This window comes from Odocoileus virginianus, chromosome 14, assembly GCF_023699985.2.
Source record: "Odocoileus virginianus isolate 20LAN1187 ecotype Illinois chromosome 14, Ovbor_1.2, whole genome shotgun sequence".
NCBI classification, from domain to species: Eukaryota; Metazoa; Chordata; class Mammalia; order Artiodactyla; family Cervidae; genus Odocoileus; species Odocoileus virginianus.
The window spans coordinates 59,448,642-59,475,967 of record NC_069687.1 but is presented as its reverse complement, the minus strand read 5'-3'; the positions used below and the strand labels follow the sequence as shown (position 1 = coordinate 59,475,967).

General features: G+C 35.4%; 1 protein-coding gene across 1 annotated transcript in view; it reads right to left on the bottom strand.

Moving 5' to 3' along the window:
* Window positions 1–27,326, bottom strand: part of FCHO2 (FCH and mu domain containing endocytic adaptor 2) — a 130,527-nt gene that overhangs the window by 39,163 nt on the left and 64,038 nt on the right. The window contains 7 exon segments of the mRNA XM_020915936.2: window positions 1,710–1,734; window positions 2,237–2,248; window positions 4,226–4,401; window positions 4,685–4,742; window positions 12,757–12,781; window positions 15,829–15,901; window positions 17,911–17,955. Coding sequence (XP_020771595.2) covers window positions 1,710–1,734; window positions 2,237–2,248; window positions 4,226–4,401; window positions 4,685–4,742; window positions 12,757–12,781; window positions 15,829–15,901; window positions 17,911–17,955 — 414 coding nt within the window.

Sequence of the window (27,326 nt, the reverse complement as noted above, 5' to 3'; positions counted from 1 at the left end):
TCCTGATATTAATAACACACACACACACACAAAGAAAAGGAAAACAAGCCTTTAATAAATTTTCTATCATGCTTAAGAATATTAAAATAAGAGCTGAATTTCTGCTAAACCTTTATCTCTAATATCTTTGATAAGAAATAACTGGAGTCACCTAAACTATCATATTCATTAAATTGCTGTTCATAAAAACATATGGGATGCAACTCTAAAAATCAGAACAGATGTTTAAAAGCTTATGTACACTCAAGAATTTTAACTGATGAATCATGAAAGCATTTTTCAAGCTCTGACCAAAAGTAGATACTAACTCTTGAAGAACACTTTATTTTGAAAAATAAAATTTTTCTAACAACCTAGAGCAACAGTCTCTTTATGAGATAGTCTATTTTGCTACCTTCTGCATTTGTAACATGAATCATTTCATAAGCAACTGGTACATGGGGGTTAGCATCAGTAATGCAAAAATTCTGTTGGTTCACAAGCAATTTTCACTGCATCTTAATGTTTTGCATCACTAAGAATAGCTGATGAATGCAAAATACATCAGCATGGGTCATCACAGCAAACTATGAGGAATAACAGGCTACCCTGGTGACTCAGTGGTAAAGAGTCCACTTGTCGATGCAGGAGACACAGGTTTAATCCCTGGGTTGGGAAGATCCCCTGGAGGACATGGCAAACCCCTCTAGTGCTCTTGCCTGGACAAGAATCCCATGGACAAAGGAGTCTGATGGGCCCATGAGGTTACAAAAGAGTTGGACACTACTTAGAGACTAAACAACAATAACGAATGTGGAGTAACAATAACATGATGTGGAACAAATTCCACATAATGCCCATTCATATCACATTCTCCCATTTGGCTTTTCTCAGCCATTTATTTTGCCTCAAAGTGTTTACTGTGGTGTTCTTTATCTTTCTGCACTTTGCCCTCATCTTCATAACTCAGTTGCTGAAAATGAGTTTATACTCTCTTCCCTCATATCCCCCATCAACAAGCTACTTACCATTTATTTTTTAAAAGTATTAATGAAATCTTACTTTTAGTTTGGTATTTACTATGAATTTAATAGGTCTTTTCAACTGTGCTAGAATTTTTAATTATGACTGATGTCATTGGTTGTTATTAGGCACTGTTCACAGAACTGCATAACCTTGGTGTGGGCTGCTCAACTCTGTTCTTCCCACACTGTGTTACGTTTGGGCTTCCCTGATAGCTCAGCTGGTAGGAATCTGCTTGCAATGCAGGGGACCCTGGTTCGATTCCTGTCATGTTTAACACATGATTCTGCAAATGATGTTACCATCCCCTAATCATTTTTAGTATAATTTAAGTTACTATACTAAAAACTTTATAATAAAACTACAAATGTGATATGACTTAAAGATCAAGCTAAAACTCACAAGCGCCTTCTGCTTCATGAAGAGTTATGACAGTTTAACTGTTTTATAAGCTTAATCAGAAGCTGCTCTTTGGTTATGAAAAATGTGGTAGCCATATATTAAAGCATAAAGCACATCTTAAAACGGAAAGAAATAATACACATACATTGTCTTCTGTTGCAAAATAAGTATACTTCTGGTCTGTTGTTATGGTTCATGATGAGCATAGACCATTTCTACAACTACATATGTTAGGCTACAAGCTTAGCAAATTCTCTGATAAATTTTAATAGACTTAAAATAACCAATTTAAATGTCAAACTTACTAGATGAATTCCGATTCATCTGCACCTAAAATAGAAGTGCAAAAACTAAGTGCCATCAAACAATTTAATGTGGTAATAAAATTACTTGATAAAATGTTAACACTGGGAACATAATTTCAAGTTTTCTGTATATCTGCTCAATTACAAACTGTATTTAGCTAAAAAGATTACAGAAAAAACCTTTTGTTTTATAGTCAAAATATAACATGTGTACCTTTAAATAATTCAATAAAATGAAATGTTTTAAAATACTACTACCTACAGCAAGATACTATGACTTGCTAATAAAAAAGCAAATATTTTGAAAATCAATGTTTAAATATACAATGATTTTTTTTTCATTTATTTTTATTAGTAGGAGGCTAATTACATCACAACATTGCCGTGGGTTCTGTCATACATTGACATGAATCAGCCATGGAGTTACATGTATTCCCCATCCTGATCCCCCCTCCCACCTCCCTCTCCACCCGATTTACAATGATTTTTTTAAGTCAATAAATAAAAATATAAAACTTTGCACTTACTGGGCTGTGTCTCTAGTAGTACATGGAAAGAAAAAGAAAAACAGGTTAAAAAAAAGAAAAAGGAAACCACAGTATTCATTTCAGAGTTTGAAATATATTTCTCTGCTCTAACAATTTGTCTATTCCCTTCGTAATCATATCTAAAATCTATATATACCTTAAAAGACATACACTGTTGGAGGAAAAAACAACTTAAGCTAGATAAGCAAACTAGGCAACAAAATATACTCTCAAGATCCTCTTTTCAAACCTGATATTAACAATTAACTTTTCTGATTATTACTTATTTTCTGAGTATGAAATCAAAACATTTCTTAAAAAAAAAAGAGCACAAAGCATCAATTTTCACCCTACCCAAAGATAAGATGATTAATATTTTATTTCCTCTAGGCTTTTTATTTATTTACATATGTATTTTAAATTAGTTATACTCTTACACAATAAAACTTTTTAATGACTTTACAACTACCGACTTCATATATATATGCACCATGATTTAACCTTGGCATTAATAACAATGGTAGAATAAAACCTCACTTCAGAAATATCTTTTTGGTGGAAAAAACGGTTCTCAAACTCTAAAAGTGTAAAGGAAATCAGTCCTGAATATTCATTGGAAGAACTGATTGCTGAAGCTGAAACGCCAATATTTTGACCACCTGATGTGAAGAACTGACTCACTGGAAAAGATCCTGATGCTGGGAATGATTGAAGGTGGGAGGAGAAAGGGACGACAAAGGATGAAATGGTTGGATGGCCTCACTGACTCAATGGACATGAGTTAGAGCAAGCTCCAGGAGTTGGTGATGAATAGGGAAGCCTGGCATGGGGACTGCATGGCCCCATGCATGGCATGGACTGGAGTCCATGGGGTTGCAAAGAGTCGGACATGACTGAATAACTAAACTGAACTGAATTGATGACATTGGGAGAAAAACACTTTTTCCAACAAATACATATAAACTACTTAAAATCTGCAATTAAATAATAATACAAAATGGTGAGAATTTTTATTCTCCATTATCAAGAACAATAGGTTTAATATCAACTATAATAAGTATGTACAGATAAACTAACTTGACATTCTAAGACATGCTTTTATTCCCCACAGTTTAACATTTCTGAATTTAAAAGTATGGCATCATTAGAAAGATCTATTATGTTGATTGCTTTTCTGCCTCAAAAGCTATAAGTTTAGTATCTCAGAATTGAGGAATTAATCACTGTCAACTAAGAGTTCTTATCTTTGCCCTTTCCAGTATGAAAATTATGGAAAACAACCATTAATTACAGTGACAGGAAAAAAAAAGAAGATACAATTTAATCATGACATTCATTTTAATGGAATTCCCTTTTACAATAAAGATTACAAAAAAAAAAAAAAAGAAACCACCAAAAAAATGGATGAGAGACTTTAACATGAGATGAGGAAAAGGTTAACACTGTAGTTTACAAAATTCTGCCAGAGACATATAGTAGTATTTATAAAATACATCAATGGCAAAAATAGTGGATTTTCCATGTTTTCACTTAAAACACATTCAAAAGGAAGCAAAACTAAGCCAAACTCACACTCATTTGCCTGTATAAAGATTATAAACTGTATACTCAATAAAGCTGAAAAAAACCATAAATTATTTCCTTATCCAACATGCTTAAATTAACTAAGTGATTTTGAGGGTAAAGCAGCTGCCTGCAATGCAGGAGACCCAGGTTCGATCCCTGGGTCGGGAAGATCCCTTAGAGAAGGAAATGGCAACCCACTCTGGTACTCTTGCTTGGAAAATCCCATGGAAGGAGAAGCCTGGTAGGCTACAGTCCATGGGGTCTCAAAGAGTCGGACACGACTGAGCAACTTCACTTTCTTTCATTAAGTGATTTTTAATTTTTGTTAGTCCTAAAATTATCCAGATGCGAGTAGATAAGCTACTAAACAAAAACCAAAGGCTTCTATATAGTGAGTGGAAACTTGTTTATTTTCTTACTTACAGATACTGCTGGGGAGAGTGTTATATTTCCTATAGATACTTTCAATTCATCCAAGGAAGCCATTGTGTGATGTGAGTTATTTGGATGCACAGGTTTGATTTCTATCCGATACTTCTTTGGTTCTTCATCTTCAGAATCAGAATCACTAGATGAGTAGAAATGGTTCTCTTTGGTATGTGAGTATTGGTTAAAGAATCGACTTTTTAGATTATCTTAGTGCACAACCAGTTTTTCACACATTGATAAAAAGGAACAAAAAAACTTTAAAAGGTAAGATGGATTTTACCAGAAATGTAACTACTGACTTATTCATAACATATCAAATAAAGAACAGAGGCACATTTTATTACAATTAATTAAAAATTAAGGTCTTTATTAAACATTGGGTTATTTTGTTATAACTATCTACTTATATATGCCAACACAATCCACAAGAATACCCAGATACTAAAAGGATATCATTCTGATTTGTTTCTGGTTTTATACTATAGCCTTCTTCATCCACATCAGGAATGTTCTATGGGGAAAAGAAAAAAAACTTTAACAATGGTTCCAACAGCAAAAACATTAAGGGTTAACAAAACAGCCTTAATTTAACTATTACTGGGAGATTTTACTATAATTTATCAAATATCAATAGATTAACAAAATTATTAACACTATGGGAAATTATGTCTTTTTAGTTAGCTTCAAATGATACTCCATACTTAGGATGTCTAAAAGAGAAAAGCACTGCAAAACAAACAGGATAAACACTGAAAGGAAGAGAAGAGGTGTTCCACTAGGCATGCCAGCAGTTCTGTGAAAAACCAAATTTTCACCTAAGTCTTCAAAATGAAGAAATAAAAGCATGGGGTTGTGTGTATCATGGAAGAGAGGAGGTAAAATCAGAGGACTGACAGCTTAAGTACATGGAAATACATATCAAAATTACAAAACAAATAAAAGAAAATTTAAACTATACTAAAACACCATCTTTTACCCATGAGACTGGATAAAAAATCAAGTTTGAAAATATACTCTGTTGGCAAAGCTGTGAAGTAATGTACTCTTACACTGTGCTGGTATAAACACAAAAGAGTACAATTCATACAGAGAGAGAAATAGCAGTATCTAACAAAAATATTTACATGCTTATTATTCTACTCAAGAGTTCCTTTTCTAGGAATTTATTCCGAAGATATGCCCCCCAAGAATTTAAAAATACATATGCAATAAGATTATCTGTAACCAAAATTCTGGAAAGAACAACATGTCCAAGTATAGGTGAATAAATTATAGGTGTATACACAAAATGAAGTACTATGCAGGTATTTAAAAACAAAAAAGATGGGAACTCCCTGGTAGTCCAGTGGCTAAGACTCTGCACTCCTGATACAGGTGGGCTGGGTTCGATCCCTGGTCAGGGAACTAGATTCCACATGCCACAACTAAGATTCTATGCAGCCAAATAAATAAAAATAAATGTTTAAAAAAAAAAAAAAAACAAAAAAAAAAACAAAAAAGATGAGAAAAGTTTTTATGAACTAATATGTAGAGACCTCCAGGAAATACTGCTAACTGAAAAAACCAAGTACAAGAGAACATATACAGTATACTACCTTTTAAGTAAGAAATATGGGGAAATTAAAAAGTTAACATATAGATATGTTTATCTTTATTAAAAAAATACTGAAAAGATTAATAAAATAAAGTTGGTTCCTAAGAACGAAGGGCAATGAAGCAGAAGGAATACAGAAGGGTCACGTCTCTAAAAACGCTTTTGTAGTTAGGCAAAAGAATATAAAATGTATGCTCAAATAGATCTGAAAAAATATTATAAACACATGCACATATGCAAATGTAGTAAAAAGTTAAAGGTATACAGGTGTTCTTTGTACTAATTTATTCTTGTATTTTCTTTTTTTGAGGTTAGACTGTATTTCCAAATAAAAAGTTTTTTTAAATGGGGAGGGAAAAAAGACTGCCAAGAAAAACCAGGGTTTGCCAGTTGTATGTAACTGGACAGCCAATGGACTTCCCAGGTGGTGTAGTGATAAAGAATCTGCCTGCTAATGCAGGAGACACAAGTTCAATCCCTGGGTCAGGAAGATCCCCTGGAGTAGGAAATGGCAACCCACATGAGTATTCTTGCTTGGAAAATTCCATGGACAGAGGAGCCTGGTGGGCTACAGTCCATGGGGTTGCACAGTCAGATACGACTGAGTACGCATGCAGAGGAGAGCCAATATCATTTCTACTGGTAAAGTTTCCCATCTTCCTCCAGCCACTTGTTGGAGCTCAGCAAGAGAAACATGAACTGCTAATCCAAGAGGCACAGCGCAAGGTTTGCACAGTTTCAGCTTCCAAGCTATAACTGTATAAACCTTGTGCTGTGCCTGTGAGACTCTAATGCAGCAGCAGTGAGTTAACAGACTGGATTTAAGTTTAGAAGTGAAATGTCTAATATAAGGTAAAGAGCGTGATGTAGTTATGACCCCAAAAGTAGAGCACTTTCTTTGAGTTCTATATGTTGCTTGCTAATGTGCAAATAATACTTAAAGTGCAAATAATATGCAAATAATACTTTAAATACTTTAAAGAAAGCTTGCCAAATGTGAATTCATTAAAAATCAGAATAAAAATGTTTTTTTTCAAAATAGTTTATTTGTATTCTTGATACCCTAGAAATATAGCAGATATTTAATCTCCTAGAGGTTCTATGTGGGAGTGCTACTGACACTGTTTTAAAATTTGTTTATAATACACTATACTATACAATGTACTAATTTAAAATAATACAGAGCTATTTTCTATAAGACCAAATAAACTGCTTTGAATCAACCTCCTGCAGATTACATCAATAAACTCTGGTCAGAATAGCACTGAAACAAGTATACTATCAAGGGTGAAACAGATGACCAGCCCAGGTTGGATGCATGAGACAAGTGCTCAGGGCTGGGGCACTGGAAGACCCAGAGGGATGGGATGGGGAGGGAGGTGCGTGGAGGGATCGGGATGGGGAACACATGTAAATCCATGGCTGATTCATGTCAATGTATGGCAAAAACCACTACAATATTGTAAAGTAATTAGCCTCCAACTAATAAAAATAAATGGGGGGAGAACCTCTGGTCAAAATAAACAAAAACAACCATCTGAAGGCACTGGAAAGTGGCCCACAGTAACCACCTAAAATGATACACAAAGTGATATGCTTCAAAAAAAAATACCAAACTATAAATCCAAGTGAAATTCTAAAACAAAAAGGTTCAAATAACCCATAGAAAAGTAGGATAAAGAAAACAAAATTCAAAAACAGATAAGAACAAACACAAAAAATTAAATGGCAGACAAACCCCAACATGTCAACAATTACATTAAGTATTAATATACTATACACATATATATCAAAAGACAGATCGACAGAATGAATGGAAAAAACATGACCCATATGCTGCCCATAAGAAACTCACTTAAAATAAATAAAAATAGATAGGTTGAAAGGAAAATGAAAAAATATATATACCAGGAAATATTAATTAAAAAAATAAAAATGACAGTGACTATTTCACTATTAGATACTAATAAAATAGACTTCAGAAAGAAAAGTACCAGTGTCAAGAGAGAATATTATGTACACAAAGACCTGTACACAATTGTTCAAAGTAGCATTTCTAATAGTCAAAAATTGGAAACTAAATATCCCACAATAAGTGAACAGACTTTGGTACACCTACATCATGGAACACTATTCAACAATGAAAAGGAACGAACTATTTATACAAGCAACAGTCTGGAATAATCTCCAGAAAAGGGTGCTAAGTGAAAATAAGTCAATCTAAAAAGGTTACATACAATTCAATTCCACTTAAATAACATTACGGAAATGGTAAGTTTATAGAAACGGAGAAAAGATTATAGTTGCCAGAGGTGGTTGGGGGGGAGGGTAGTATCAGAACAAAAAGGGCAATTAAAATGAAAGATCCTCCCAGAAATCCAGCAGTCACACTCCTAGGTATTTACCCACTTGATATTAAAACTATTTTCCCACAAAAACTTGCACACAAATGTTATTAAGCTGCTTTATTCATAATCACCTAAAAGAAGCAGCAAGCAAAATATCCTTCAATAGGTAAATAAGTAAACTGTGGTACATCCATACAACGACACACTCTTCAGTGACAAAAAAAGGAATGAACTATTGAGTCATGGCAACAATATGAATAAATCTTAAATGCATATTTAATATTCCTGGGGCAAAGAATCCAGTCTGAAAAAGTTATATAAGATACCATTTATATGACATTCTGGAAAAGGTAAAAATATAAGAGGTGATAAACAGATCAGTAAATTCCAGGGATCTGAGCACTGGGACAGGGTTAAATAGGTGAGGGGGGAAAAAAAGATCTTTGTTTAATGGTAATGTTCTGTTTTGACTGTATTAGAATCACTATTCTAGTTATATATGTTACTGTACTAAAGTTTTGCAAGACGTTACCATGAGGAGAAGCAAGATGAAAGGTACATGAGACTGCTCTATATTATCTTTGTAATGATCTGTAAATTGACAATTATTCAAAAATAAAATGCTTTCTTGGTACGTGTTTAAAAAAATATAGCAGTAATTTTTACTGTACTGGGTTTTCAATGCTAGAACTATTCATGATACTAATGAAAACTTACACATTACCTATTTACACCTTTGTCCACTCAATCCATGGTTTCTGTATTAGGGCCCCATACTGCTAGAGCAAAGTACTAAGTCAAAAGCAGTACAAGAAAAAGAAATGAGCAGGTGACTTTAGTCAACAACCTTAAAGACAGTTTTGGTGGATAGTGGTGGTAGTAATTTTTTTTAAATATCGGGGTAAGAGCTCACAAGTCAATGGTATATTTCTCAATCTCTCTGGAGAAGGGAAATTGGCTAAAACTAAAAGAAGAGAGCAATTTACACTTCATTCATCAACTTCCAAAAGATCTACATCTCAAAATAATTTTTAAAAATTACATACATAGACCTTTTAAAAAAGGAACAGAAAATCATGGGTATTTCCCTACCAAAGTAGCTTACTGACATTTAAGATATAGTAAGACTAGCCATAAACAAAAAGGTGACAAATAGGCCATAATTGCCTCTTGAGATATCTGTGAGTGAGGAAGCAACAGTTAGAACTGACATGGAACAACAGACTGCTTCCAAATAGGAAAGGGAGTGCGTCAAGTCTGTATACTGTCAACCTGCTTATTTAACTTATATGCATTGTACATCATGAGAAACACTGGGCTGGATGAAGCACAAGCTGGAATCAAGATTGCCGGGAGAAATATCAATAACCTCAGATATGCAGATGACACCACCCTTATGGCACAAAGTGAAGAAGAACTAAAGAGCCTCTTGATGAAAGTGAAAGAGGAGAGTGAAAAGGTTGGCTTAAAGCTCAACATTGAGAAAACTAAGGGCATGGCATCCGGTCCCATCACTTCATGGCAAACAGATGGAGAAACAGTGGAAACAGTGCAGACTTTATTTTTGGGGGCTCCAAAATCACTGCAGATGGTGACTGCAGCCATGAAATTAAAAGACGCTTACTCCTTGGAAGAAAAGCTATGACCAACCTAGACATCATACAAAAAGCAGAGACATTAACTTGCCAACAAAGATCCGTCTAGTCAAGGCTATGGTTTTTCCAGTGGTCATGTATGGATGTGAGAGTTGGACTATAAAGAAAGCTGAGTGCTGAAGAACTGATGCTTTAGAACTGTGGTGTTGGAGAAGACTCTTGAAGAGTTCTTTGGACTGAAAGGAGATCCAACCAGTCCACCCTAAAGGAAATCAGTCCTGAATATTCACTGGAAGGACTGATGCTGAAGCTGAAACTCCAATCCTTTGGCCACCTGCTGCAAAGAGCTCACCCATTGGAAAAGATCCTGATGCTGGGAAAGATTGAAGGTAGGAGGAGAAGGGGACGACAGAGGATGAGATGGTTGGATGGCATCACCGACTCAATGGACATGAGTTTGGGTAAACTCTGGGAGTTGGTGATGAACAGGGAGGCCTGGTGTGCTGCAGTCCATGGGGTCACAAAGAATTGGACATGACCGAGCAATTGAACTGAACTGAGGCCATAAATAAATCATGGTGGTTTAGTCACTAAGTCATATTCAATTCTTGCAACCTCATGGACTGTAGCCCGCCAGGCTCCTCTGTCCATGGAATTTTCCAGGCAAGAATACTGGAGTGGGTTGTCATTTCCTTATCCAGGGGATCTTCCTGAGCCATGGATTAAACCCAGGTCTCCTGCACTGCAGGCAGATTCTTTACCAACTGAGCCACCAAGGATGCCCTAAATAAATCATAGGCCATAAATAAAAGGAAACAACAAAAAATGAAAGCCTCCTTTCTGTGCTGATCACCACTGTAATCCTTCTCTTCAAAGGTAACCACAATTCAACGTCTTCTAACTCATTCTTTTTAAAAAAGAGAATACATATCATATACACATGTATATATTTTAAAAAGCAATTATTTTAAAAACCACATAGTTCTTCCCGTATCAACAGACACAGAGCCACCTATCTCTGTAACATGACTATTTCTTCAAGTGAATGTTTAATAATTTATTTAACCAATCCCCATTTTAATTGATGCTTTCTTTAGTGCTTCCAATTTTTTGCTGATATCAACAGTGTAGAAATAAACATGTCTCTACCTTTTCTCCCTATCTATATAAGCATATATCTTGATGAAGAATATATATATGTGTGTGTGTGCATATATATATATCAATACACACATGCACATACACACAATGCCTGTGAATACAGCAGTAACAGTAAAGCCCTAGCAGGACTGCAAAGTCAAAAAGAATATACATTTCTTATTTGGAAAGATACTGCCAAACTATGCACAAGACAGATTATACCAGTTTACAGTCCTAACAACAGTACAAGTGTATCAAAACTTTTGCCAGTATGATTGGTGAATATAGAAATTTCATTTTAATTTGAATCAGAAGAAGACTACTATTTTGAATAACACTACTTTTATTCACCACAATCTTTTATTTATTCTTATGAAAACTGCCTGTTTTTTATCCTAATGCCCTTTTCCTACTGGGATACTTGCTTATCTTTTATTAAACTTACTTGTATAAAAATTTTGCAAAGGAAAATAATTAGCCCCTTGTTAAACATCTTGCAAATATACTCTGTCCAGCTATATCTTTAGTGATTCAAATCCTTCTATGCTGTATTTTTTCTAATTTTATGATTTTCATTTCTATATCATCAAATTTATCGATCATTTCTTTCATGGCAGTAGGATTTCATGCCCTCTTTAAAAGCCCCTTTCTCATTCCAGATAAGTACAGGCTAAAGTTCAAAAGTGTTAAATATTGATCATTACAAAAAAAGTATCAATGAACTAAGAAAATTTTAAATATTTTATTTATAGAGTGTGAAAATAAAACAAAGTATTAAAATTCTTATTCAATGTTGCAGTCATCAAATAAATGCTATAAATCATTCAGAAATAAAACGCATGATGAGCACTAAAGGAAATGCCAAACACATGTTAACTTTTTCATTAATTAGTAACTAAGGGTATCAAAACAGGCAAGTGGAAAGTAAATGTTACAACTCCACCCACACACCGATAATTTTAGGCCTAGAGCTCATCAGAAGTCAATTTATTTTCACTGTAAATTTATTAACAAACAATAGTTTTCTTATCTTAAAGCTGAAACATGCAACAAAAATACTAGTTTTATCTTAATTAAAATAAATCACAGTGTTTTACAAAATACGTAGTTCTTTATGTTGGTAGCCAATATGCTGCAAAAGACCATAATGTTTTAGAGTCAAAAGAAACAAGTTCTGCAAGCAAGAACAATAAAGGAGACAGTCTAACTCTACCACACTTAGCAACATGACCAGTGCCTAACGACCAATCCTAACGACAGGTCTGACCATATCTGTCTACCCATTTCTTAACATCATTTGGTAAATCTATTCTCTCATTGTAACCACAGGGAGCTCCATTTGATGTCTTCTTTAATTATACATGAAGAAATATATTTAAATAAGAAATACATACAAATTTTCTTTAAAACACAAAATAAAGAGCACAGAAAAGTACTAACCATGGTTGTTGCTACTTTTTCTAAAAGGACAGTCTTCTAAACAAACCTCAAATACATGGGCAGATATAGCAGTATTTTAATAGAATCAATTAGTAACAGCACATTTTAAAATAAAACAGATTTGATATCTGACATATTTCCCAAGAAAAAGCAATATACTATGGCTCTACTCCAATTTTAAAAGTAAATGTCCACTTTTCAAAAGTAGTTAGAAATATCTTCTATTTATTAAAGGAAAGCACCTGGCAATGTAAAACCAAAAATACATCTGTAAAATAATTTCAATAGTGAATCTCTAATAATATGGTTAGTATTTTTCTTGGAAAGATCTGCAAACTCAACCCAAATATGCTCAGTATTCCTAATGAAAATAGCTAAATTGTTTGTACCAAAGTAAAATCTACTTACAAGTGAATCTGCATCAGGGCATTCCCTATTAAAACAAACAAAACATTATAAATATGCAACTATTAGAACTATCTGGTAAATATACTATATTGAAAGTGTTTGCTTTGGTATTTAAACATAACTTTCATTTAAACCCCATAAAAGTATTTAGAGAAATCAAATCATGAATATTAAAATATACCAAATGATTTTAAAATTCAGACATTCCCCTTCACTTATACAAGACAAAATAAAACAAACAGCTTACAAATATTTTTAAAACTTTCAAAATTACTTCTATTCCATGAATTGGCACATGAATCATATCAAGGAAGCTGTCAAGGATTTCTAGTGGCTTTTAATCCTTCAGGTAGAAAAAGAAAAAACAAAAGCAAACAAACAAAAAACTCCCTTAAAGAAGAAAGTCTGGCTTTTAAAAAGCCTGTATTTATATTTATTGGTAAATAATAGTAACATTTTTAAATAAAAAGTTTTTTTAACTTATTCCCTTTGAGTATTTCCATAAGGCAGGATATACAGAAGTGAAACCACTTTTCCCCAAATATGTTAAATGAGCAGCTAGACTTCCAGTTGGAATAGTTTCTAGTCTAATGTAATATGCAATTGAGCACAGATATTTTATCATTTAACTGATAAGCAAATATAAATTTGTATATAATCTAGTGAAAACTATTATTTTAAATCTAAAACATAAAACATCAATCTTCTCAACTAAACAAAGCCCTAAATATATAAAATTAAAGGCACTGAAGCCATTAGAATAAGGTTAGAAGAATTTATACATATACATTCTAAAACAAATTCACAAACAGAAATTAGTGTCTATTTAAAAGGTAGTGGATTAGGTATAGTTGGCTTGATAGAGTTAATGGAATATCGTATCAGATTCTGCAACTTTAATAACAGTCTGAAAACGCAGATATCAGGTACACCTTAAGAGCTAAACGAACAAAATTTAAAAAAAAAAATTAAAATATAAGATAAACAGGTAATCTGTACCAATTCAAAGACCAAGCACAAACCAGAAAAATCCATAAAGAACTTTCTTAAATAAAGATAAGATAGAGTAGACTAATAAAAATTTAAAAAAAAAAAAAAAAAATAAATAAATCAAATTAAAAAAAAAAAAGATAAGATAGAGTAGACTAAAAGAATGATAAAAAGAGGGAGATGACTATCCTGCTCTTACTCAAAAGGGAGCACCGAGGGTAAATGCAAATCCCACATGCCTTTATATTTACTTAAAATCGCAAATCCTGAAAAAGGGCTTCCTTATTATTGGTAGATTATAAGGAATATTGTTATTAAAAAAACCTATGTATACTCTGAGGAAATGACCAGAAAAGCTACTGTAACGATCAATTCAATCCCTGTACAGAATCAAATCACTTAAGATGTTAAAACATTTCTACTTCTTTTCCTAAAAGATAAAGTTGAAATATAAATGTAAGTGTAAAAGTTCCAAACCATTTATTCTCTGGCTTTAAGCCAGAATTCTCTAGTCTTTGTGGTAAAGCACTTATCTGTTTGGCTTCACAGCATGCAGTAGGAGACCTGAAGATGAAGCCCCAGGAAGACCAAGCCCTGAGCAGGACCCCTCGCACACAATTGCTGGCATTTCAAAAGCCTTCAGGCTATGAGAAGAAGCACGCCAAGAGCCTCGGGCATTTCAAGCAAAGTGAACTCTAACATTTTTCCTGCCAAGCAGTGTTGAAGATGGCGATAGTGATGCAATGATCTAAGCATTAGTTTTCTATTGGCTAAAATATTCCAATATCCAAGTGGCCTAATGATCATATTGGGAAATTACTAATCGTGAAAAACTATTTTAAAAACATGAAATACACAAAAATATTAGAAGCTCCCTAAATGAACAGCTGTGAAAGCCATCAATTATAAAAAATATATTAACTCATTATAATACAGTCACTAACAGATAAACTGGCTACATTTTAAAAATTTATTTACAAATCAACTGTTAAGACTTCAATTCCAGTGTTATAAAAGAAATTACGTTCCATCCCTTAGCAAAATACCCCCTTCCCAAAGTTCAAAAGACATCTGCAGATGAGACAGTAGCTACAGGCATAAGTCACTTTTTAAACAAATTTTCATTCAGTGTTACTGGGTCAACAAATCACTTGAGATTTTTGATTAGTGTCTCTGCAGTCTAAATCGGTTGAATAATCAAGCAAAGAAAACTTCCTTTAATTCCAATTTGTCTCTGGTTAATCATAGTTTAATGACTCTCAAACCCCAGTGTATATTAAGACAACACAAAAACTTCTGGGGCCTCACACCCGAAGAATCTCATTTAATTGGTCTGAAGTAGAGGCTGGCATAGATACATTTAATTTCTCAGGTAGTTCTAATGTGTAGCCAAGGTACAAAATTTGACTTAGTTAATACTAATTTCTCATATGATAATTGTATTTCTCTGTATACCAATTTATTTTTTTTTAAAGGTAAAAGAAGTTTATACTCCATCTTCCATCTAAAACTGATGAATTACTATAAATGTTTAAAATGTGTTATGGCTTTTTTCTCCTTCATTTAACATTTTCCATTTATGTATACATATATCATTAAGTTCCTATATGCCTAGAGTTGTCTTGAAAGATTTTCATCAAATTGTTGACCATGGTGCTGCTTTTAGGTTATTAAGACTTAGAACAACTTTTAGTTTTCTCTGTACTTTTCATTTTTTTAATATACATGTTATCATTTTACAAAATAAAGGCATCTTTGAAGTTTCAATTTGAAAATACTAAAGCTTTCATCTTGAAATTTTAAAATAATACAAAAGGTTAACATTTTTCATGAAAACTAGAGGGCTTGGCAAATGTTCTTAGAAAAGCCTGTATTTTTCACACCTTAGCCATATTTACTTTAGAGTTATTTCCAAAATAATTTTTTCTTTTCAAATTCATAACAATGTATGTCAAAAACCACCACAATATTGTAATTGGCGTCCAATTAAAATAAGAAAAAACAATAGTTTTGTTATAAAACTATTCATAAAATATTATTTCTAAAAATGGAAAGAATTTTGACAATACTTAACATACTTACACAGACTCTGCATCCTTTTCCTTTTTAATTATTCCTGGTAAACCAAAAGTCTTTCTTTTCCTCGGTTTTATACCTTAAAATAAACATATATTATTATAGAAACATGACTATTTCTGATAAACATATTAATGAATGCATCTTGTATCCTGACACATGATTTGCTCATAAATGTTGATACTAAATTTGGATGAAAGAAATACAAGCATCAATTACTAAGCCCTAAAATTTAAATCAGGGTCATAATCTGTTTATATTTTTCTTATGTTAATATAATATAGCCTGTCATTCACCAAAAGGTTATACATAGAACAATTGATTGATGACATTCTCTCTTCCTCTAATTACCTCAGGTAAAGTAAGCATTTGCAGATATTTTAAGACTTCAAAGAAAGTACATCATTCATTATAAGAAATTTGGTTATAAATGCAGGTCAGACGTTCTCTGTGTAAAAGGTCACAAAATATAAATGTGTTGTTTTAAATAAATAGATGACAACAGGTCCATTAACAGTGTGACAGATATTTATAAAATGGCATTCCTTTGTACATGTGTTATCACTAATAAAAACAATGTTATAAATGGACCCAATCATAAATGAGGAAAAATATCATTTCTGTTTTGCCAAATAAGGCAGTTCTTCCTCTTCTTGCATGACAAATTGTTTTTAAAAAAGGTCAGTATCAATTGTTATCAATTGTTAATAGAATTCAGCACTTAGAGCTTAGCTGTTGTTCAGTTGCTAAGTCGTGTCTGACTCTGCGACCCCATGGACTGCAGCACACCAGCTTCCCTGTTCTTAACTATCTCCTGGAGTTGCTCAAATTCATGTCCATTGAGTCAGTGATGCTATTTAACCATCTCATCCTCTGCTTCGCTCTTCTCCTTTCACCTTCAATCTTTCTCAGCATCAGGGCCTTTCCAAAAGAGTTAACTCTTTGGATCAGGTGGCCAAAGTATTGAGCTTCAATTTCAGCATCAACCCTTCCAATGAATATTCACGGTTGCTTTCCTTTAGGACTGACTGGTTTGAGTACACCCAAGCTAACTTCACACCTTGTAGATGAGGAAACTCAAAAGTACTATTTGTTTTTCTAACTCAGTGTTCTACAGCTGGTTATCACTACAATCAGGATAATAATCCAAATGTCTTAGAATAATGTACTTGCTTTCATGTAAAACTAATTCCCTGAACCATATATTTGTATAGCATATTATAGTATTTTTACAATACATTTTTTTTCTCAGAGTAGGTATTATTTATTATAAACATTTTAAAAGAACTCTTTAAATTCTTTTCAGCTTTTGAGGAATCTTTAAAGATTACAGAGAACTTAAATAATTACTGCTCTTAACCAAACACCTAGTAACTATAAAAAGTCTAGGCCCTAGAGTTCCTTGACTGCTGAAGTAATAACCTTACACACAATAGCAGACCATTTCTCTAAACTCTTACACAGGTCTTGGAAAAAAATCAAAGACTGCTTTCAAATTATTTCCAGCAGCTCACAAAGTGAGATATATAAAACATAACACACACACACACACACACACACACACACACACACACACACAAAACCCACGACAAAAACTGCAGATATCTCTTGGGTTTCATACTATAAAAAACATAAATTTAAATAGCAAGGGTTATGGACCCTTTCTCCAATTCAAATCATCACCTATTTTGAATGACAGTCACATTAGCATTAATGCATAACCTTAATAATTACTGAAATGCTACCCATTGTAAAATAAGCAGTATACATCAGTATGTAGTGATGAGTTTCGTATTTGTAACATTAGAATGTTTAAAGGATATCAATGGAGAAAACATCCTCAATGTATATCTAAAAACAAATACATGTTATATTTAATCTTTTAAAATATATATATTCTAACACATTAGTATCCCTTTGGGCAAACTTATTATTTATAAAGCAGACACTAATATAGCAAGCCTTTAAACCACATTCAGAGTTTTTACATCACTCCATACACATGCTAACACCAATGGGTAGCAACCTCTCTATTCAGTAAACAGAAGCTATCAGCTAGTTGCCACACATTACAACTAGTCAACTTACCTTCAACTGCACTAGCAGGGTCACATTCTTCAAATTCAATAAGGCCTAAAAAGAAAAATGTTATTACATGAACAAGTACTGGCTAAAAAAATAAAAGTGACAGAAAACAATCAGATGGGATCCCATTACATCTTTTTAATGATTCTGAAATGTTTCAGGGTTACGTGATGTTAGTTAAAATAATAGCAATAATTTAAAAATCAAATAGCAAGCATGTTCAGTGTTAGTGAAAAAAAAAATGAGATTGGCCCATTATTATGACCACAATTTACTGCAAACCCTTTATCTATGATGCCACACAACTTGAAGCACAGAGATCTAACATGTAGTTAGGAGCCTGTTGTAAGTAAAGTTGAGAGAAAACAATAGTAAAAGGCAGTTGCTGAATTCTTGGTTGCTCTCGTTTTAAGACCAAGGGGCTGAGACAGCAAACACTCCTAGAATGGAGGCCCGGGACCCTGCTTGTTCAGTTAACCACTGTGCCCTAGCAAATAATGTCTTCCATGAATATCTTCTAAATAAGCAAGTGAATTAATTACATACTAGCTAAGAGGTGATGCTAAAGTCAAAACCCAGATCCATCCGTATAGCAGGTCAAGGAATTTAAACTCGAGTTTGCAGACAACGGGAAAAGCTTTCATGTGAGAAAGTGATACACATACACCCTCCTGAAAGTGGTCTTATACAAAAATTAATTCAGCACTGGTACAAGAGATAGACTGCAGAGAAGGGGACAAAAATAAAATGGAAACCAGCTGAAAAACAACTAAAATAGCCCTAAAATGACAGGTCTGCTGAGACTAACCTTAAATGCTATAAAATGTGGTATCTTTCATATACGTAAAATACCAAATTATTTAGACAGTAAATAAAGTAGTGAAAAGCAGGAATTATTTTTCTACTGAAATATACATAAAACGAATTATCAGACTAAAATTTTACGTTCCACTAAATTGTCAGTTTAGCTCTGTTCTGTAATATATAAATTTATGCAAGTCCAGTTTTTTTGTGAAACCATTTTTAATTTATTAATGGTAATTGGTACAATCTGCTACATCAAGAGATTTTTAAATAGAGCTTGAAGTAAAGAGTACATAATAGATTTCACTACTGATCCTTCTGATATGTTAAGCTTAACTGTAACTATGTCCAAATTCATGATCAGAGTTCTTATAAGTCATTCCATTATGAAAGAAAACCACTAACGAACAAGGAAAATTTCTCTACAAGTAGAAGCATCTAAAAATATTGGCTAAAATGTCCTTCTTTTTACCTCTAAGTCAAAGATTTACTTCCTCAGTTCCAGTTTCGATTCAAATAGAGTAGATTAACATTTAGTAATAAGCAGAATAAAAGTCATAAATGTGACAATAAACAAGGTCTTAATTAATTAATTAGCAATACCTTCCCTACTGGGGCATTCTTATGATAAACAGCATTCAGCTAAAATGAAAAAAAATACATTCACTACTTCCATCCAAAAAATTCTTAAGAGTCAGAAAATGGCCCAATTAAAATTTCAAGGACTTCAGATCCACTCTGTAAATCTGGAAGCTTAAAAATTCATTAAATGAAAGGGTAATGAGCTTGGTCTTAGAATCCTTTAAAGGCCTACACTAATAGTTTACAAAGAGATGAGAACTGAAAGATTAATAAAGATAAGGAATTTCAGTAGGATGTGCATCCGATAAACAGCCATCTTTTGCTGTTTAAGAATTATGAAGAATGAAAAATCTCTGCCTAAATCACCAGCAGCTTATTATGTATTATTAATTTTATCACTTCCTAATAAAGCTTGAGAGACTATAACCACCTGTCCAAAAAAAAGACAACCAGAAACAGTTAATCCAAAATTTTCCTATTACAAGCATATCATTTGTGCCCAGTAATTATTTACAGAATCTCTAATACTCAAGCTATGGGCGTTTTCTAGGGAACAAAACAAGACTAAATTGCACTATTTACAATTTTAAAAAGCAGTATCTAGAAAACCTTTTAAAACATCACCTGAGCAAATACAGTATATATTCTTTTAAGATCTTTGGATGTCTTCAAATATGTGAAAACAGTAAAGACATCCCTTATCCCTATTAACATCAATCCTTTCAAACAAAATTCTACATTTTTTTCCTCACATTTTTACCCAGATATATCTTGATTATTTTTCCCTTTATCTTTTTTAAACATCTTCTTAAAATCCATTCAAAACAGAAAAATATCCAATAAAAAGAAGGTATTCAAAATGACATTTCTGAAATGTCTGATGCCAAATCCTTTCAAATTATAAACTATATATTTAAAAAAATTAATTGACTCCCATCCACACATAATCTTTTCTATTAAAATAGAAATACTAACAGTGTCTGGAACAATAAAACTAAATATATGCCCTTAAAAAAACCATTAAATCATGCATGAAAAAGATTTTCTCTTTCAAATGGCATACGCTCCACATGCTGCTTCACATGGCAAAGCTTTGCGTGCCTGGCTCAGTGCCAGTTGACAGCTCAGCTGGATATCAATGCACATTCTGACCCCCCTTGTAGCATGTCACTTCTGAACTGTTTCACAAGCAGAAAGTTTATTCAGCATCTCCCCCAAGTGCAGTCCACTGCCCATCATTCTGCTATTTAATCATAAGACAAGTTACTTTTTTTGACAGTACCAAAGCCCGAGTGAGAGTCAAAAAGAATAGTTTGCTACAACTGGAATTTCAATTGTTTTAGGCTCAATTAATTCTGTTGTCAAAATAAATAACTGCTCTTAGTACTTAGATTTTATGCTGGGCCACAAGGGCAATTTAGTTTGTATAAAAGCAAATAAGACCATTTTGGCTCTGCCTCCGGATGCTCTTTTACACATTATCTAAAAATGCCATCAAGAGTTCAATTAAATGCAGAAGAAATTAAAGGCAGACCTCAAAGAGGGCCAATGATCCAAAACAAAACAATTCTTATATATGATGCTTTAATCATCAGATAGGAATAAATTGCTGCTAGCAAAAGAAAAAGTCAATAACCTAAACAATTCATAGAAATCTAATCTGGAGCAAAACTTTTAAGAAATGTTACAGGAGGAAAGACTTTATTTAACACTTATCTTTAATCACTACATGTATTCTGTGGAATGAGGTAGAGTATTAAAAAATGTGAAATGTTTAATTAATAGCTTCCATTGTTCTGGAATCAATTCTAAATCTCAAGCCATCAACAAAATTAGCAACTCTGTCTAGTAATAAACTGGCCCCAAAACTCAAATAGGTTCGGGCTACCTAAATCAAGTATTTACTGCATAAACTCAACTAAAACCACAGATCACTGGTTCTAATTAGAAGCCAAAGAAAAACATACAAACATGCCCAGACCTGAAAGTTTAAGAAAAAGTGATGATAATGAGGGAGGGGTGAGGAAGAGAGGGAGAGGTGGGGTGAGAGAAGGCAGAGAGAAAGAGACAAAGGGAAAAGAGGCGGGGAGGGTGCCTCTTAAACAATGGGAGTCAATGACATTTTCAAGCTTGCTCCTGGGCCTGTAGACTGCAACATAGCCACATTCCTACGTGTCTCAGATGCTGAACGAGGAAAATTAACAGGAAAAAGAGGATCAAATTCTAGCTTGTGGTGGTATGCAAAGTGCATGGAGGTTCAGGTCCTAGTTTTGCCACTTGCTTGTTGGCTGGTTATCCTGGACTAGTTACTTACCTTTTTTAAACCTAAGTTTTATCATTTTTATGAATGATATGGAGGGGAGGTAATACCTTTTGCCATATTTCCTTCCTCTTTCTCTATCTACACATATGGCAGACTAGAAGGATGTGCACTCATCTTCTACGAGAACTCCAAAATTGCAAGTTGCTGCTGAACAACCATTGACAGGAGAATGTTGGATCCCACCCCGAAAAGATACCCCACGTCCAACGGCACAGGAGAAGCCACAGCACGATGGGAGGAGGAGCGAAGAAAGTGAGTTTAGAATCAAACCCCCTCGCCGCCAGAGACGCCTGGAGGGCTCAAACCAAACCTTGTGTGCACAGGACCCAGAAACGGAGGCAGATCTGCCTCTGAATGTCCCAGTGTCTCCGGAGGAGGCACGGGTCGGCAGTGGCCTGCCGTGGGGGCAGGGGCTCTGGGTGCAGCAGACCTGTGGCTGCTGCAGACCAGTATGTGGCATAAGCCCTCTTGGAGGAGCCCACCAATAGCCCCAACATAGAGCTGCTGAGCAGATGACCCACAAACTGCAGAACAATTATACCAGAGAAATTCTCACACTGCTTATACAGTACTAGGATGCACAACAGATTTCCCAATCTGAGGAGCTGGCAGAGGGACTTAGAACCCTCAGGGAAGTTGACTTTGGAGGCCAGTGGATTTGATTACAGATCTTACACAGGACTGGGGAAACAGACCCTTGGTGGGGGGGAGGGAAACAAACAAAACCCTGTGCACACCAGGAACCAGGAGGAAGGAAAGTGTCCCCACAAGAGACTGACCCAGACTTGCCTGGGAGTGTCCAGGAGTCTCTGGTGGAGGTGGGTCGACAGGGGTCTGCTGCAGGGTCAGGGGCACTGAATACAACAGTGCGTGCACAAGTCCTTTCCAAGGAGGGCACCATTATCTTCATTACCTACACCATAGTTTGGCCTTAGCTCAAACAACAGGGAGGGGACACAGCCCCACCTGTCAACAGAAAATTGGATTAAAGATTTACTGAACATGGCCTCGCCTATCAGAACAAGACCCAGTTTCCCCCACAGTTAGTCTCTCCCACCAGGAACTTCCATAAGCCTCTTATCCTTAGCCACCAGAAGGCAGAATGAAAACCACAATCACAGAAAGCTAATCAAACCGATCACATGGACCACAGCCTTGTCTAACTCTATGCCGTATAGGGCCACCCAAGATGGACGGGTCACAGTGGAGAGTTCTAACAAAATGCGGTCCACTGGAAAAGGGAACAGGAAATAGCTTCAGTATTCTTGCCTTGAGAACCCCATGAAAAGGCAAAAAGATATGACGCTGAAAGAGGAACTCCCCAGGCTGGTAGGTGCCCAATATACTACTGGAGATCAGTGGAGAAACAACTCCAGAAAGAATGAAGAGACAGAGCCAAAGCGAAAACAATGTCCAGTTGTGGATGTGACTGGTGATGGAAGCAAGGTCTGATGCTATAAAGAACAATACTGCATAGGAACCTGGAATGTTGGGTCCATGAATCAAGGTAAATTGGAAGTGGTCACACAGGAGATGGCAAGAGTGAACGTCGACATTTTAGGAATCAGCAAACTAAAATGGATTGGAACAGGCAAATTTAATTCAGATGACCATTATATCTACTACTATAGGTAACAATCCATTAGAAGAGATGGAGTGCCCTCATCTCAACAAGAGTCCAAAATGCAGTACTTGGGTACAATCTCAAAAATGACAGAATGGTCTCTGTTCGTTTCTGAGACAAACCATTCAATATCACAATAATCCAAGTCTATGCTGCAACCACTAATGTTGAAGAAGAATGGTTCTACGAAGACCTACAAGACCTTCTAGAACTAACACCAAAAAAAAAGTGGCCTTTTCATCACAGGGGACTGGAATGCAAAAGTAGGAAGTCAGGAGATACCTGGAGTAACAAGCAAATTTGGCCTTGGAGTACAAAATGAAGCAAGCAGAGCAAAGGCTAACGGAGTTTTGCAAAGAGAACATACTGGTCATAGAAAACACCCTCTTCCAACAACACAGAGATGATTCTACACATGGACATTACCAGATGGTCAACACCCAAATCAGATTGATTCTATCCTTTGCAGCCAAAGATGGAGCTCTATAGAGTCAGTAAAACCAAGACTGGGAGGTGACTATGGCTCCACTCATGAACTTGTTATTGCAAAATTCAGACTTAAATTGAAGAAAGTAGGGAAAACCACTAGACTACTCAGGTATGACCTAAATCAAATCCCTTATGATTATACAGTGCAAGTGACAAATAGATTCAAGGTATTAGATTTGAGAGTGCTGACGAACTATGGATGGAGATTTGTGACACTGTACAGGAGGCAGTGATCAAGACCATCCCCAAGAAAAAGAAATGCAAAAAGCCAAAATGGTTGTCTGAGGAGGCCTTACAAATAGCTGAGAAAAGAGGAGAAGCTAAAGGCAAAGGAGAAAACGAAAGGTATACCATCTGAATGCAGAGTTCCAATGAATAGCAAGAAGAGATAAGAAAGCCTTCCTCAGTGATCAATGCAAAGAAATAGAGGAAAACAACAGAATAGTAAAGAGTAGAGATCTCTTCAAGAAAATCAAGAGACACCAAGGGAACATTTCATGCAAAGACGGGCTCAATAAAGGACAGAAACAGTATGGGCCTACAGAAGCAGAAGATATTAAGACGAGGTAGCAAAAATACACAGAACTATACAAAAAAGATCTCCATGACCCAGATAATCATGATGGTGTGATCACTCATCAAGTGGGCCTTAGGTAGCATCACTACAAACAAAACTAGTGGAGGTGATGGAATTCCAGTTGAGCTATTTCAAATCCTGAAAGATGATGCTGTGAAAGTGCTGCACTCGATATGCCAGCAAATTTGGAAAACTCAGCAGTGGTTACAGGGCAGGAAAAGGTCACTTCTCATTCGAATTCCAAAGAAAGGCAATGACAAAGAATGCTCAAACTACCACACAATTGCACTCATCTCACACGCTAGCAAAGTAATGCTCAAAATTCTCCAAGCCAGGCTTCAACAATACATGAACTATGAAATTCTAGATGATCAAGGTGGATTTAAAAAAGGCAGAGGAACCAGAGATCAAATTGCCAACATCTGCTGGATCATCGGAAAAGCAAGAGAGTTCCAAAACAACATCTACTTTTGCTTTATTGACACACGCCAAAGCCTTTGACCATGTGGATCACAACAAACTGTGGAAAATTCTTAGAGAGATGGGAAGAACAGACCACTTTACCTGCCTCCTTAGAAATCTGTATGCAGATCAAGAAGCAACAGTTAGAACTGGACATGGAACAACAGACTGGTTCAAAATTGGGAAAGGAGTATGTCAAGGCTGTATATTGTCACCCTGCTTATTTAACTTATATGCAGAGTACATCATGAGAAATGCCAGGCTGGATGAAGCATAAGCTGGAATCAAGATTTCCGGGAGAAATATCAATAAGCTCAGATACGCAGATGACACCACCCTTATGGCAGAAAGCAAAGAGGAACTAAAGAGCCTCTTGATGAAAATGAAAGAGGAAAGTGAAATTTGGCTTAAAGTTCATCATTCAAAAAACTAAGATCATGGTATCCAGACCCATCGTCCCATCACTTCATGGCAAATAGATGGGGAAACAATGGAAACAGTGAGACTTTATTTTCTTGGGCTCCAAAATCACCACAGATGGTGACTGCAGCCATGAAATTAAAAGACGCTTGCTCCTTGGAAGTAAAGCTATGACCAACCAAGACAGATATTAAAAAGCAGAGACATGACATTACCGACAAAGGTCTGTGTAGTCAAAGCTGTGGTTTTTCCGGTGGTCATGTATGGATGTGAGAGCTGGACTATCAAGAAAGCTGAGCACCGAAGAGTTGATGCTTTTGAACTTGTGGTGTTGGAGAAGACTCTAGAGAGTTCCTTGGACAGCAAGATCAAACCAGTCAATCCTAACAGAAATCAACCCTGAATATTCATTGGAAGAACTGATGCTAAAGCTGAAACTCCAATACTTTGGGCACCTAATATGAAGAACTGACTCATAGGTAAGGAGGAGAAGGGGAGACAGAGGATGATCATTGGATGGCATCACCGACTGGATGGACATGAGTTTTAGCAAGCTCCGGGAGTTGGTGATGGACAGGAAAACCTAGCATGCTGCAGTCCATGGGGTCACAGAGTTGGACACAACTGAGTGACTGAACTGAACTATTCTATACATACTCAGAGACACACTTTTTTTTTTAACCCACTAAATCATTAGAAAATAAACTTGCAACATCAACACTACTTCATTTCAGGAGTATTTCTTTTAATAAAGGTTTGTAGAGACAATTTGCTCAATCCAAGTCCTAGTTGCCTCTGACTCTCCTAATGCAATGCTTCCTGTATTAGAAGCACCAGGAGGGCTTGTTAAACCACAAATTGTTGAGGCCTATCTGCAGAGTGTCCTCTACAGAAGATCTAGGTTGGTGCCCAGGAATTTGCACTTTAAACAAATTTCCAGGTGATGTGGTTGGCCATAGGATCACACTTTGGGAATGACAGTCCCAAGGACTCCCTGGGTCCACTGTAAGTCTAGATAGTGTTTTCCCCATTTTCCCGCACATGCACACTGCCCGCGTGCTCGTTCTGTCGTTTAGTCTTTTGGGACTCCACAGACTGTAGCCCACCAGGCTCCTCGGTCCATGTGCTTATCCTGGCAAGAATACTAGAATGGGTTGCCATTTCCTTCTCCAGGGGATATGCCCAACCTAGGGCCTGAGCTCAATTCTCCTGTGGCTTCTGCATGGGCAGGTGGATTCTTGACCACTGAACCAGAGTCACCAGGGGAGCACCACAAACTGCCCCCCGGTCTTACTAAACTATAGTTTCTAATTCAGTAGGTCTGGGGTAGCGCTTGAGCGTCTGCATTTATGACAAGCATCCAGTGATGAAATGCTACAATTTCTCAACAATGGCTGCATGTTAGAACCAGACAAGTTTTAAAATATAGTAATACCAAGGACCCACCCTACACCAATGACATCAAAATTTCTGGGATAGTACAATGTCTGTACATTTTTTAAGAGAGAGAGAAAGAAATAAAGAGGAAAAGGAAAATATTTTCAACAAATGATTCTCACAGGTAGCCAAGGCTTGAGAAGCAGTGATGAAGCTAATTTAGGAACCTTGGACTCAAATAAAAAGAACAGGTTTTAACCACAGAATTTCAGTCACTTTAAAACCTAAATTTTCACTGAGTTCTCCAACACAGCATCTTGGCACTGAAATATAATCTCCTCCTAGATCCAAAATCTGACACTACTTCCATTCCCCCAACTGAGTCATGTTTTCATTTTCTGGGATGCTAATAAAACCTTTAGGAATTAACACTTCGCCTGCTGTAATCTCTCTTCTCTGGGAATTTCCCCTTGTTCACAAGTGGAACAGCAGCCACTAGCGAGACCTAGTGAGAACTGACTGAACCAGAAAGGAGATTACCCCAACCCAAGTTTACCTAGACCAGGTTCTTTCTGGTCAAGAAAAGGGACAAAAACCTGGGTTAATTCTGAGCTGTGGATGCAATTAAGGGACAAGCGAAAATATCTAGAATTTACTAAGAGATCACCTTACATAATGTACCTGGAGAAGCAAAGAAAGCCATTCTGCGAAGAAAAAAAAACAGCAGTAGAAATGCAGAGATTGAGTAAAGGAAAAATAAT